Here is a 15,560-nt window from a genome sequence, read left to right as displayed (position 1 = left end):
ATTCGCGTTTGCTTAACAACTGATATTTCCGACAGCACCTGAAAGCGTCATAAACAGCCAATGAACGTCAAATATTAAGGGGGATGGAACCGAGGAAGGATTGTATTATTTTTTAGAAACTAAACTTGTTTCCAGAACTGTTCTGTTTGATCTGACTCATATCTACTGATGAAGATGCGACCAGTTAAATAAATGCACGTTTAAATATGATCTGTTACTGCTCTTGCAGCTTGCAGGCAGATAAACGGTGGAGGATTTAAACCCCACAAACAAGTTTTCAAAACCCAAAGCTTTAAAAATGACTGTGGTCGTTGCTGCGTTATTGTGTCTTATTTAAAGCAGCTACGTTTTTATCTCGCTGCAGAATGACGACTGTTTACATCTGTGCAGCCGTCAACATTTACCCAGAGTACACCGGGAGCAGCCGCGTCAAGCTGGATGGATTTGTCTGGAAAACGGAATATGCAATTTGTAATCTACAAAATAATAGTTAAAAAAACAAAAACAAACAAAGTAATGCTAGACTGTGAGAATTTATGTGTTTAATGGTAAAAATAAATAAATAAATCAGATTTTTAAAGCAAAGTTTTGAAGTGAGGGTATTTTTTTAAACATTTCTATCATACACTACTTTACATTTACACTACATTTGTACCTTGATGAACTACAACTGTTTTTTAATTCTTACACAGCAAGGCACCATATTAAAAAGGCTATACGACATTAACATAATAATGCAGCAACAGTTTAACATTGGAAAGTATCTTTATTTATGCTTAAATTCTTTATTAAAAACGACCTTCTAAGTCTTAAGCGTCATTAAAGACCCTGAAATCATTTACTGTACACACTGCTTAGAGAGTGGGAGGATCAGTGTTAATAGCAGCCTATTTTTGTCTCAGAGCCCCAAAGCAGATTAACCTTGCCGTGCATTTTGATAAGTAAGGTTGTATTCATAATGGGGCACATTTACAGAGAAGAAGTCTTGCTGTTGTCAGTCATTACCTATTAGTTACCAAATCAATTTCATGTTGAAATGATCCAAAATGAATAAAAAAATAAAATTTGCAAAAGTCTTTTATTTTGAATGTTCCGTCCGGAAGTTCAACTGACGCTCCTGTTGCCTTGACGATCGGACGGAGGTGCATGGCGCAGCGAGAGTGACGAGGAATATTTTTGCCAACCTTTGGATATTAAAACAGCGGATATTTCTGGAGATCATGCAAAAATCCTGAAATGAGAGTGTGAGATGATACCACTTCCGAAAGTGTGGATAACCATCACTGCCCCATTGATGAATACGAGCAGAACGGGTCTCAGGAATCGCTGCTGCTGCTGCATTCATAAACACTTCTTTAGGACTCACAACAAACCCTGAGCTTTGTTTTTCTGAACGAATTCCTGCTGTTCACGTGGATTGACAATGGCTGAAAAAGGTAAAATGAACACAGAGCATCTCGGCGGAGTTGTCAGGCTCCGAGAGGAACACGAAAAGGTAATTTGACCACTAAGCACTTTCTTGCTAGTAAAATAACGTTAGCCAAACCGGAGTCAGGTTCTGGCCACGCGGTGAACCAGTCTTTGACCTATGAGTGAGACTCTTAAAAGTGTTTTTTTTTTTTTTTTTACTTTAAATGTGAACGCCCGTGCACTTCTTGTATCATATGTCACATTTTGAAGGTGAGAGTTTACTGCTTTCAACTCGCTCACACACTTTTCGAGAAGCTTCCTCTCTTTGCAGCCGCTCACATGTTCCAGTTCTGGTTTAAATGTCGAGGGGAGGTTCGTTAAGTTTGGTTTCGTTTCTCTGCACTGTTGTTCTCCGGCTGCGAGGTTTATTAGTGGGGAATGTTGACTTCTTGGTGTTGGGAGATGAACTTTGAACGTTTTTTTATGAACTGTTAGTTTAACGGACGGTGGATTAGCTCCTAGTCCACGTCTACGCCCCCCATACAGACGAATATCCAGACCGGAAGTCCCTGCAGTTTATTGTTCATGATGAGGACGTTTGAATTGTTATTATCAGGCTTTATAGTGCTCAGTTTTACTGTCCAACACCGAGGGGATACATAAATGATGATCTCATCTTATTAATTTTAACCTGAAAGACTGACATGTGTCAGAGAGAAGGGATGTTTGTCCAGATGTCCTCACCATTTGAGGTGTCATTTTAACAGCTGTGTTTGTCTTCCTCTCATTGTTCCTTGAATTTCTTTGATTTATTTATTGTGTTGCTTTCTACTGTGTGTGGTGATTCTGTAACTATTTACCCACGTCTTTATAACTGCTGTGTACGTATACACCAATCAGTCACAACATTAAAAGTAGTAAATAACGTTGACCATCTTGCGATAACGCAACGTTCCGCTGGGAAACATTTGGACCTGGCATTCACGTGGATGTTAGCAATAGCAATGACACTCCTTGATGGCACTAGCCATCCCCAGCAGGATGCAGCCTGACACAGGCACACACACAAAAAAACGGTTTAGGAACAACTCAGAAAACATGAGCACAAGGTGTTGACCTGGCCTCCAAATTCACTAGATCCCAAACTGATCAAGTATCTGTTGGATGCACTGGAACAAGCCTGATCCACAGAGACCCCTCCCCTCAACCCACAGGACCCAAAGGCCCCCACTAACAACATCCTGTTGTCAGACACAACAGGACACCCTCAGAAGGCCCATGTCCATTCTCTGATAACTCACAACTGTTTTGGACGCACAAGGGAAACCTACACAATATGTTATGCCTGATTGGTGTATGCATGTTAAGATTCTCAGTCATCCTGGTGATCTATCTCCCAAAAAAAACATTTGAAAAAGTGAGTAAAGAGTGTGTCAAACACTGAAGAATCTACTTGGGTGAGAGGCGAAACTTCTTCAGGAAACCCTGCGAGTCCAGTTGCCTTCGTTTCAGCTTGTTCTTGGACGTACTACGACCTGGATGTCTGAGAATCTTCACAAACGTCATGGTGTATCCAAAAACAAAGCTGAAACAAACTTGTAGGGTGTCCTTGAAGACATGTCACCACTCATAGTTTTTTATTGGGAACATAGTTGCGTGTGGAGCCCACGTGAAACTCGCATGACTAGGGCCTGTTAATAACCAGATGTTCAAATATAATGGGAGGAGTTTGTTTTGATCCTGTTTTTACCCCAATCCACGGTACTGTAACAACCCATTAATGGCCCGAAGTTTGTTTAGTTTATTTTTGCAGTGCCGGTCACTGGTTGGGTTTACATGGACAAAATTTCTTCAACGCTATTGACCAAAACATCGTACACAATAGAACACAAAAGTTCTTCACGCTGTGGAGATTCAAATCTGCTGGAAAAGTAGCAGAAGAAGAAGAAGAAGAACTTTGAATTCACTCAATAGAAGAAGACCATCTATACCGGCTTTGATCATCTTTTCAAATATCTGTTTAACGACTTGTTGTTTCCACTCATTCAACAAACCAGTTCTGTTTTTTACCGCTATGTTTCTGGCAAACCCGTACAGGAAGAATGTATTTATTAATAATAACAAGTGAGAAACAATCACAATAAGCACTTAACTGGCATTTAACAATTCCTCCCAAGCAAACTGGATCAGGGCAGTTTGTTCCCACTGAGGTGGTTACCTTTTTTTTATTATTCTGATTGAGTTTAAATTCCACTTCATCTATTATCTAAATACTAGTGTCCAGGTAAAAGCTCTAATTGGGAATCTGATTGCGACAGTGATCACAGTTGAAGTTTCTCCCAGTAGTTCTTAGAATATAAAGTTATTAACACGCAACTGTTTTTCCAGTGTGATTCATAATGAAATTATTTGTCCTGAAACAGGTGGTGAAAGACTGTGAAAGTCGGATTCAGCACTGGTAAGCTTCAACATTCCTATAGACTGTTTGAAGGTCAGTAGTCTTTAGCGATGGCTTTGCTGCAATGAGCAGTAAAGAGCAGCTGGTCAATACGGTGATCCACGTGAACTTTATTACTTAGAAATATAGATGAAACGCTGTCTAATTGGCTTGACTAGGCTTAGTTATTTCTGTTGTCCTGTGTTGCACAAGTACCGTTATGAAAAATGATAATCAATACGCTGTAGGACCAGCAGCGACTCCTCTGCCTGTGCTTGTGTCTGAGTGAATCCATGCCACTTAAATTAATTTTGTCAACTTTAAAGGTTCCGAACGCTCACACAGTGGTATTTAGGTTTTCTGTCCGATTTCCTAATGAACTGCAGTATATGCTAAAGATGTATTTCCAATATTTGTCATCTGTTATATGCCATTAGACTTCTGCACAGCTTCAGTGGACCAGTGGGTCCATTAAAGGAACAGAACACACATTACTATTTGATGCGGTAAACCAGGAATCAACTATGTTAAATTAAATTAGTTTCTCCTGAGCCTTTCCTGATTTGATCTGTTAAAATTAGAATGACTATTAGAGGTGTTAGTTTTAACAAAGTTAGCAAGGGATTGACGGAGATGTCAGCCCTGAAAATCTCTCTCTCTCTCTCCCTCCCCCCCTCACTCTTTCTCTCTCTCTCTCTCTCTCTTCCTCCACTGAGAGAGACAAAGATGCAGGTGATGGAAACGTGGATGTGATTTAGGGAATTGAGACGAACACTGTGTGCAGATATTTAGAGAAAGCGCCGCTCTGATCCGACAGATTAAGTGGAAACACCTGTTTGATTGAACATAACGGTGTGAGGGCTTTACAGGCGTGTAACCTTGTTACAGTAAGTGCGTTTTCAAAGACGGCAAGCGGGGCGTTACCATCAATATTCTTAGTATTGATTAGAAAGAGAGAAGCAGCGGTCGTAGTACGCTGTAGACTGGCTCTGACGGGTAAAGTGATATACTGAAATGTCACGTTTTATTTAGTGTTTTTATACTTTTACAGATGTAAGAAAGCTGTGATCTTAGGGTTTGGCAATGCCTAAGCAATTTGGTTTTTGGTGTAAAACAAAAAACCTGAAATGCGGTTTGTAGGGAACCAGAATCAAGCTGTTTTGAGTCAGATTTCTACACTTACGTTTTAGTCTTGAAACTTTGGCCAGTGTCTGTTATGTCACTCTCAACATGACACACAGTGCTATGGAAGACAACTTGTCACCAGTGTCATTCCCATAGAAGCCCATGCAGAACAAACTTGCAAACAAAAGTACTTTCCTAAAGATGTGACGAGAGAAACTTATGTCATTTGCCTGCAGTCTGAGCAAAATCATAGTAACCACTGCCCTAGACTCACACAGGTGATTTGACATGATCCTGACTGCACACCATCTTCCTCTCTCCTCTTAGCTTTTGGGCATCTGTTAGGACAGGGCAGCATTCACTCTTATTGCCACTGGCCTCATCTACTTTATGTACTAATTATGACAGATTAACCTGAAACACCTGTGCGCACAAGCCTTGTCGTAAAAAAAAAAACATCTGACTGTCATTGTGAATGAACGCGTCATCAGGCCACATTACTGAACAGTGCGACTAAAACTCTGCGCTTGATGTACAATGCTTTTCAGCGTGTAATTGCAGGAAGGGCACACCTGATCACCCCGGCCCTCTTTCACAGCAGACAATTTGAATTTTACAGTGTAACAGCGGCCCCCGTAATTGTTGTTATTTATTTCCCCTTGTTACTATTTTGACGCCCTGGTCAGATAGCCGTGGCTTCAGATTAGAGCGGTGGCTCCAAGTAAAGCCAAAATTTCTTTTTAATATCTGTTGAATCCTTTCGCAGGAAAAAAGTGTCAGGTGACTATGAAGCGCTGCACGACCGCCTCCAAACTTTACCAGATCAACTGTCCTACGACATCACGGTGAGTGCTTGCTTCTTAAAAAAAAATAAATACACAGGAACAAAAACATTCTTAACTTTACAGAAACTGACCCTAAATGAGTAATTTCTTGGCGTTCACTGAAAGTTTTATTTCTCCTTTTTGTCCCGCTTTCACGTCCACTTTCCGCCACCTGCTTTGTTTTAACTGTTTCTCTTTTGTTCTAATCTTTTTCCATCCGCTGTGTGTTTTGAACAGGTGCCATTTGGTCCCTTGGCCTTCATGCCTGGGAAGCTTGTGCACACCAACGAGGTCACAGTGTTGCTCGGCGACAACTGGTTCGCCAAGTGCTCTGCCAAGCAAGCTCAGAAAATCGTCGACCACAGGATGAAGTGTGAGTGTGTTTGAAACAATAGTTTCCTGTCCTCCCTGAACACGCAGCGCTGCGCGATTCTGACGTTGCCGCTCAGCGCTGCCGTTCATCCAGCAGAGGGTGTTAGTGCGCCGCGGCCAGACAGCTTGCCTGAACCCTCATCCGCAAACTGACTTCGTATGGTGCCGTCATTTACCTCCGGAGTTGGACAGAACCAAAGACACTGTAACTGTCGCTGTTTTGTAATAACAGGTTTGTGACATTTGCAGGTTGCTGTTTTTCACATGTGGTTAAACTGCTGCAAGCTGCAACGCACATTTGCAGCACTCCTTGGCGGTGATGCTCTTTTATTCATGCGTTACAAGTCACCACTGTCGCTGCCGTGGTTGTTGTGATAACATTTAATACCTTGGTCTGAACCCAAACCCCTTCCTGTCGACGTCGTAGCCCTGTAGCAGTTGTGTTCAACCTAACGTGCGTCGCCCCGCGTGTTAACCCCGCTGCTCATTCTAGGTCTGAAAAATCTCATATCAAGTCAAATGGGCCCAAGTAACGATCTCTGATGTGAACATTATTAGAATGTTTAGTGAAGCAGAAATGCGCTGCCACAGCCCATCCACAGACGCCCCCCCCCCCCACCCCCCACCCCGCCCCCTCCTCCCCTGTCTCCTGACCCTGCCCACCCTGCTATTACAGAGCTAAGTGCTGTAATACAAACATAGCTAGCTGAAATGTGTCAGACAGCGGCTGAGTTGTCAGGCCGTCTGTGTTTGACCTTTCCTCACTTTCAGTTGATGCACTGACTGGAGGGGCTCCCGATCGCCATGGAAACAAGGGCCCTCTGCTGCTATTAGTGAAAGGGCTTAATTGTTGTGAAGATTTAATGATCCGGAGTAGTATTCAGGGCAGAAGATATTATGAACTGTTTGTGTCATCATTTTTCATTTTTTTTTTTTTTATTTTGCCCCCCCCCCCCCACCAACTTGTTTAGGATTTTAACTCTTCAGCAGCTGGTTGTCATTTCTGTGTTGAATGTTTTATTGAAATCCGCGTTTGCCTGTGGGGATATTTCCTTCGCATTTGTTTTGTCCTCCTCTCCGACTGCGCATGTTGATGATGTTGTGTCGATTTTGTCCAGATGTGAAGAATGAATTAGATGATCTGTCCAAGACGATAAAAAACTTTGAAGCCAGAGTTGGGTTCGCAAAGGATTTGGAAAACATCTCAGCCGTATGTCACGTTACCTTAAAGTCTTTTCACAACACAAGGTATTCTGTAAAACACAAATATTTGTTGACTTTGGCGTTCTTGATCTTCAGAATAAAGGGGACTATGCTGACATAAGAGAGGAGGTCGGAAACATTGACTCTGCCGTCACCAAAGGTATCTTTGACTGCATTTCTTCTGCCCTCATTTCACTTGTTCATTATGGCTTATGAGAAGGCAAACAAAGCCATTGCGTAAATCTACACCGTAATGAGGTTGTTTAGGCATAAGGATTTATTTTCTGCCCTGAATGCTTTATTAACAGGAAAGCAAAGAACAGCTCACAAACCAAATTCTAAGCCCAAGCTGGATGCGGTGTTCGATTTAAAAGAGGAGGAGGAGGAAAATGAGGGGGCAAGAAAGAATGTATTGACCGAGGAGGAGCTGTGGGCTAGACTGGATGAACTGGAGAAGCTGGAGGAGCTACAAGATGAGCAAGACAGGTATATGAACACAACCAGAGCGAATTGTAACTTTTTTTTTTAAGATAAATTTAAATGTCTCATGGAAATGTATGTCTTCAGATTATCTGACAACGCGGACATGAATGGCGAGGACACATCATCTTCTTCCTCAGAGGAGGAGAAGGAGGCAGACGCCGCTTCTCCAGTAAATGGCCTGAGTTTGAAGCCAAGCTGGACTTCCATGCCTCACAGAAAAGAGCCACTCAGTGTAGACAGGAAAGAGGAAGAAGACTACGAAGAAGAGGAAGGCAGTTTGCCCACCATCTACTTCTCTCATACAGTCGAACCCAAGAAGGTCAGAGGGACATATAACTAGTTTTAATGCTGCAGAGTATTTCTGCGTCTCTTATTTTCTTCAACCCGTGTCTTCGTTTTTGCCTCAGGTGAGGATAAACACGGGGAAAAACACCATGCTGAAGTTCAGTGAAAGGAAAGAACAGAAGGAACACTCAAAGAGGAAAAAGAAAAATGGCCACAGTAACGGACATCACGAACTTCACAAAATCACAACACCAGCAGACATTTACAGGTAAAAACAACATATTTATCAAACCAGCTGACTACATTCCAAAAACAGGCTCTGGTCTGCTTTGCTCGTCCCCCTTTGATTGGTAAAACTGCGCCGTTGTTTTCAACAGATTATTTGTGGATGTGAAGAACGGGGAGCCCATCCCCAGAAAGTCCATTCTCAAGTCACGTAGTCGTGAGAACAGCGTGTGCAGTGACACAAGCGAGAGCAGCGCGGCGGACTTCGAAGAGCGCCGGATGATTGGACGCAGCTTCAGCCACGATGACACGACGCACAGCGACACCAGTGACGGCATCACGGAGGAGGACAGTCCCACAGCGGTGCCGCTGCAACCCGCCAGCCGCTTCGAGGTAGAAGACAATGTGGTTTTAGTTTGTTGTTGCTTGCTTGAGTGCGTGGTGATGTTTCTTTGTCTAATCCCTAAGCTAATTTCACTGTATCACTGTAATTGATTTATAAAAATGACAGCCTCGGAGTTTCAGTTTCCAAAATGAGAACATGACTACCACAGATGCATCTTTAAGTTGACACCTACAGTGTGACTTGGGTATGATGGTGTGAGCAAGATAACACAGCATGAAAACGGCCGTTTGGTTTCAGTGGGGAGAAAGTGATTAGCCGTCGAGTACCAACATTATTTTCTTTCTTTCTTTCTCTTTCCTAGGCCTTTTCAGGTACAGTGGTAGAAAAGGACCCTATGCCTTCAGTTGTCCCTCATCTGACCATCGCTCCACCAGCTCTGCCGACCATACCAGAGAGGAAACAGGAGGAGGTGGCGCCCGACATTGCCCCGCCCCAGCAGGCCCCAAAAAGGGTGTCAAAGTTCAAAGCCGCCAGGTTGCAACAGAAATGACTGTTCAAAAGAAAACACCCCGCTTTCACACTAACACCTTTTTTCTTTCTCGAGGCTTTTGCTTGTTTACTACACAAGTGAACAAAAAAACAAACCATCCTCTCTCTTTCTCATCTTTCATCCACTTATACTCTTAATCATACAGGGTTTCTGTAATTAATTATGACTGTTCAGTGAGAAGTCCAGTAGCAACATTAGCAAATCAGCCTTGTGTGTGCTTTTTCACAAGCCGCAGACGCTCTTTAATGCCGTCTCTTTTGCTTCTCACAGTACAAAAGACACTTCTTTCTGTTGGGCTTGTTTAAGCCGTTTGCCGTCTCTCGTACCACTCTTCCGTTGATTCTTGCTATCGCCTGGTTAGGTAAGACTGTAGGCTTTGCCACATAGAACGAGTTGCCTTGTTTTCTTTTCTTTTTCCAAGTATTGATCATTGAGCAGAATCGGGTGGCTCTCATTTTACCATCTCTTAACCTGCCTAGTGAATGTACGTGTTCCTTTGTGACGAGCTTTATGTAAAGACTAAATAAGAAACTAAAAAGGAAAATAAATGATTTTGACTAAAATTCTTAAGTCTTTTTTGTCACATGAAAGATTCTCTTACGCTTCCCCAGAAGACATGGATGTTTAGAGTATCAGAATCAAAGCGAATAGATTTTCATTTCCTACACACTACATAATAATAATAATAATAATAATAATGAGTAATAGTAAAACATTGTTTCCTCCTGATACTTGCTGTAAATTGGTTTGGTGTTTAAACAGCTATTACAAGACACTGACTGCGCCAATATGGGTTTTAATGAATTATTGTTAGTCAGTGTGAATTCCCTGTTGAGCGTTGAAATTTGAAGAGATAACTAAAGCAGCAGCCTAAAATTGCAGCCAAACTTTACGAAAGAACAATGTTTCATCAAAGCTGAGGGCGAGCCGAACACAAAATGCCTCCTCCAGTCGGTAAAAACTCACTCAAACGGCAGCTTTAATAAAACCGAAGGAATTTCCGAGCCAAAAGACATCAAGAGTCTGTGCCACGGGCACGGCACCAAAAATGTTCACTTCTAAAGATGAGAAGAAAGTCTCGTTGAGAGATCAAAATCAGCAGTTCATGCTTGCAGTCGGCGAGATTAGGGGAAAGTGAGCGATACATAAAATCATTGCATAAGTCTGTGATGGGAGTTTAGTTTGAGATGAGAGGTGAAATCTTTCAAAATTTACTCAAAGGAGTTTTGAAGGTTTTATTTATTGTCATCGTCCGGTTAAGAAAACAACAACCACGAAATACAGTTTAGCAGCTCTCTCGTTCGGGAGCAATAAAAATAAAAGCTATAGCAGCATAAAGATTAAAAACTGTAGCAGCAATACACAATTCATCCCACAGCCAGGATAAATAAAGTATCTATCTATCTATACAAGTACAGTGGTGAATTAAAGTGACATTGATATAGAACAGTAAACTGGTACGGCGGTATTGTAAAACAGCAATGTAAAACCAAGATTGTCACAGAATGAGAACAAATAGTAATTAACGATTTAGCAGAGTTATCCTAAATGGTGCCAATTTGTCTAGTGCAGGTGGACTAGGGAACAGGTACGGGGGCTATCACACACAACGCCCTCTGAAGGAGAAGTTGAAGACATCGGGGATTTAAGAGCTTGAGGGTAGAAGCAGTTGTTTTTAGTCCGTTGGTTCTGGATTTGATCACTTTAACTTTTAGTCTGCAACTTTTATAATCATATACACTTTTTTTAATCTAAAATCTTGACCAGAAAAAGAAGCAAACTTTAAATAAGAGCATAGTAGTGAATGCAGACGTAGACGATAGATAATAGAAACTTACCAATATACAGTAGGGCTTCAAAACTTAAGTGCCATATTTATAAAAAAATATGTGACTGTACAATAAAACAGGCTTATTGCCATTAATAAGAAGTTCATGAAATACCGAACAGATATAAAACACTTATCCTTTGATGAGGATGATGTGAGTTAATTTTAAATTGTGTATATTTTGGTCTACGAGTGTGAGTAATCATTCTCGGGTGAGTATTCTCTGATACAGGTGAAGGAAGGACATCATTTACTTATTAGTGGACTTTAAAAGTTCATCTTGATGGATCTGCCTGCTTTATTTTTTATTTTTGATTATTAGCTCAGCAACAGATACACACTGCTGTACTTCACCTACCCCCAAAAGCAGCTTTAATTAAAGCCGTGGCTTATGAGTTGAAGGGCTATCACTCCCCTTTTAGTTAAATGGTGGGAGTGCAGGTCTCTGATAAGAAGCTTTTAAACAGGTCCTGAGGTGACTCCCCCCCCCCTCACAGCCCTCTCCTCCCTCTGCCCCTCTCTTTCATCAGGATTATTCCTCCAATATGAAAATCCAGGTAGCATGAGACAGATTAGGCAACGCTTAACATGCTAGCGTTGTGTTGGTGAGGCACAGATCAATGGACTTATGTAGGTTAAGCTGCGAAGGTATATGCCGGAACACAGCGGAACTACCTTTCAAAGAAATCTAGCATACGAACTATGTAATGAGCTGGAACACACTTGCAATCTACACTTCAGGGATTAAGAGGGGATTTTAAGAGTTGTGTGATGAAGGATTCAAGCAGGTATTGTTGTCCAGACAGGTGCCCGGGCCTGAGAGTGTGGGGGGGAGGAGGAGGTTGAGGAAGTTTTGCACTAGAATGGATTAAACAGCAGTCGGAGAGTGTCTCCTTCACCGCTGTTTGAACATGTGATATTAAAGATCCAAGTGTCTCGTGCACAGGTCATTTACACGCGTGCCCTATAAGAGCAACTGGTTTCTGTTCGCTAATGAACCTCAAGTGGAGGTCACAGGACAGAAATACATGTTTCACGCTGCTGTTTCCAGCCTCAACTTCCCCTCTAGTATCGCTTTGATTTTTGCCGCTTCTTTAGTCGGTTTTGAAAAAAAGAAAAAGAAAACCTGAAAGATATTCATTAATAAAAAATAACATCTTTATCACAGCTGAAGCTCAAGCTGACTGACAGGATATTAAAAAATCTGTTACTGTTTTGATAGTGGTATGTGGTAACAGCTGATCAAAAGTCAGGTTTCTGCCTTGAACTGTCTTACACACTGTTGCTCATAAAGTTGGAATAAAATATTTTGTACCTCTTCTCCTGAAATGGCAACGTGATTTATTCTTGACCGATGAAGTGTACGCCTCCTCAAAACTGTATCGATCAAAGCTCTTCCACACGTGCGACTGATGTGTATAAATAGGTCAAAGGTCAAAGAGGTTTTTGCTGACATTTCGACCACATATATAGGAGGTGCAGTGCATAGTGAGATGAGAGGACGTTCCTCCAGGACCGTGGAGCCGCACGAAGACAGGACTAAGTGCAACACAAGGGACTGAGCATAAAGTGCGCGTGTGGAAGGTTATTCAGACAGCGGTGCAGACAGTGCAGACAACAGTGCAAGACCGAGAAACAGGGCAAAGACAATACAGACAATGCAAAACACTTGGAATAGGAATTAAAAAAAAAAAAAAAAAAAAAAAAAAAAAAAAAAAGGAATGTGTACTTTTTTAACAAGATAATAGGTATATAACATTTGGTAATTTTCCCATTATATTCTGACGTTTGATATAGACAGATTGATCATTAGTTGCAGCCTTGAAAAGTAACTGACTTGCATGAAAACATATGGACCTCTTAAGCCTTAAAACTAAATTTAAAACACCACAGCACGTCTGCACTGCCAGTACCTGTTGCAGTGTCCTTTTAGAATGGCTTTTTTTTTTGTCTGATTGAAATATGTTTTTCTTTACTTTCTGGGAGGAATCAGTTTGCCACGCTTTCACCTTTTCACTTTTTTATTTGCAGTAAAGTGACGTATCCCCCTCGCTTTCTTGTGAGACAATCTACAGTGAAGGTCGGCTGGAAAGTAGAGGTGTGATAGATGTTACAAGCATCCAATTAGGCTTCCTTAATGGAGCCATTTACCAACTGAAATGCTAAATCACTGAGGTATAATCCCTTTCTTCCTTTATATGCCAACAAAATAAATAAAAAATGCGCTGACAAATAAAGCAATAAACAGCTGCTCCAGTGCACGGCGGTTAACAGCAACGCTCTGTGCTACGATTCCGTGCGATGTTAAAGATTGTAATACCGTCTCACGGTTCCGTGGAACTTTTCCAGCGTAATACTCTTGCAGGTAAGCCCCCTAGCAAATGTGACACGCGTAATACCACATAATATTTCCACACGCATGATTTACAGAAACAGGATTGATGAGGTGTGCGTTCTGGAGGCGCCAGTGCACATTTTACGCACGCTGTCAGTCTGTTACGCTTACATACCAGCGGCCAGATGAGGGAGACATACGGCTTCGGGACATGTCGAAGTATCCCGAGTATTATTTTTTTTATTTATTTTTTTTATTTAATAAGATTTCATTACCTCTTTCTTCAGCTGGAAATACTACAGAGCAACGCGGCGTGCTGCTCGGCTTCGTGTGACCGAGGCGTTTGAACGTTTGGTTTAGAGAAGAGAAATCGACAGTTCAAGAGGGAAAGCTGGCTCCCACCGTGTGCTGGGCGTTTATGATAAAGCGTCTGAAGCGTACAGTCCGTCAGTCAGCACTCAGTCATCCAGTTCAACATCACTCCACGCTGAACTCCAGCTGTCACACCGCGTCCTCGGCGCCTTCTCGGACTGGCCAGGTAAGAGAAATCACTGCCGCTCTTTGAGATTTACTCAAGTTATTCGTGAAAAGTTTCTGACGGGATCCGATTCCGACAGACGCGAGATGCCACTTCTGGCTTTCCCCACGATTTTTTTGTTTTTTTGGGTTTCAAAGTAAGTGATGGCTGAGGGCTGAAAGGTGACCAAGGAATTTAGTGTCGTTAGATTAGTCGAGAGTCTAAAGCAAATGTGTTTGCTCGGTGTTTGTTGTGCATAGGATTTGTGTACTTGGAGACTGGTCCCTAAGATTTTCGATACGACCTTTCATCATATCATATCATATCATATCATATCATATATAATTACAATACACAGACTGAATATGTGATTATTTCATTTCATGGAGTTGTGTGTCTCTGACTGAGAATAATGAATCAAGGTGTCTGTGCATCACAATGTCCAGTTTGTCCGATGTGTGTTAAAAACCATCCAGCTGCTACATATAAATAACACAGTTCCTATGTTGTTGTGTTTTTTTAAGGGACCAGCCTTTATGTCTGCTCTCAAGTTTTAGAGCCTCCGCTTTAGATTCTGTAAGATTTTTTTTTTAAGTGTCACCTGTACACAGAGTGGCACAGCCACTTTCAAAGCCACCCTCACCCTCTGCCTCCCCCTTCCTCCTGTTTCCAAATGCTCTCCTTTGAAGCGATGATGCCCCATCTGTCATATGTGAGCAAAGAGAGACCATGCTCTGCTCTTCTCAATTACTGAATTCTCCTCATGCCAGCTCCGGTGGGACAGGAGGAGGAGCAGGTGGGTGGCAGTCAGTGCGATCAATCAACATGAAATATTCAGCTTTGAATATACACATCATTTACTGCTGCTGCGGCTGCTGTCCTTGTTAGAAACATCCCAAAAAAAAAAAAAGAAGAGTTTGTGTGAAATGTTTCGTATCTGGGTCCATAAGCTTTGACACAGTTCCTGATGTATATTTACCAAAAAAAGAGGGGGCCAGTGTGGGTATGTTCAGGTGACTCTGTGTCGTCTGTGTTGAGGGGCGTCTGAAATTATTATCATCATAACTGGGAGGAAATTAGAGAGAGGGAGGGGGAGTGGATGCAACTGTATTAAATGTAGAGCCACAGCCGATTTCTCATTATGCTGCAGTAAATTCATGCGGCTTACATGACAAAGCTCTGCTTGGCAACTTTCTCCCCTGATAGAGGCACTTGTTTGAAAACCAGGCACATGATTTGAATATCTGTAATCCATGCTGAAATCAACAGGCCAGATGAACTTTTTGGCACCCTCTTACCACCACACTGAGTAGGATTTTCTTCCCCCCTCCACCCAAAAAAAAAATGCCTAAGCTATTTAGACTTAGGCTTAAACTCACTTGAAAGGGGGGGAAAAGGCATGCAAAAGTTATTTGACTTGCACTTCCCAGTGTGGACCGCAGAAATCCCGCAACTTTGAAATCGTATCAGAGGGAAAAATCGGAACCCGCTCCAATCACTCAAACTCTTCAGGAAACTTTTAATCTCCTAAGTGTCTGCCTTGTGATAATAATATCTCTGTGATGTTGCCTCATGGAATTTGCCTGAGTACCATGGCCCTAAGTATTTGAGCTATGAGGC

At 42.0% G+C, this 15,560-nt stretch overlaps 1 protein-coding gene across 3 annotated transcripts; it reads left to right on the top strand.

Annotated features, from left to right (window-relative positions):
• Positions 1–1,132: 1,132 nt before the first annotated feature.
• On the top strand, positions 1,133–9,817 carry uri1 (URI1 prefoldin like chaperone). 3 transcript variants are annotated; one of them, XM_084555014.1, is made up of 11 exons: positions 1,133–1,436; positions 3,834–3,868; positions 5,739–5,817; positions 6,034–6,169; positions 7,287–7,378; positions 7,468–7,531; positions 7,680–7,857; positions 7,939–8,173; positions 8,262–8,407; positions 8,517–8,757; positions 9,072–9,817. In XM_084555014.1, the coding sequence occupies exons 4-11, from the start codon at positions 6,058–6,060 to the stop codon at positions 9,258–9,260; spliced, it is 1,257 nt and encodes a 418-aa protein (XP_084411140.1). In that variant the 5' UTR covers positions 1,133–1,436; positions 3,834–3,868; positions 5,739–5,817; positions 6,034–6,057; the 3' UTR covers positions 9,261–9,817. The 3 variants fall into 3 exon arrangements, with proteins under 3 accessions (XP_084411140.1, XP_084411139.1, XP_084411141.1); XM_084555013.1 differs by having other exon boundaries at positions 1,133–1,495; XM_084555015.1 differs by lacking the exons at positions 1,133–1,436; positions 3,834–3,868; positions 5,739–5,817; positions 6,034–6,169 and adding an exon at positions 6,185–6,400.
• Positions 9,818–15,560: the final 5,743 nt, after the last annotated feature.

This window comes from Chelon labrosus (genome assembly GCF_963514085.1).
Source record: "Chelon labrosus genome assembly, chromosome: 11".
Taxonomy (NCBI): domain Eukaryota; kingdom Metazoa; phylum Chordata; class Actinopteri; order Mugiliformes; family Mugilidae; genus Chelon; species Chelon labrosus.
The sequence above is the reverse complement of the archived record's forward strand: the minus strand, read 5'-3'. Positions and strand labels throughout refer to the sequence as shown.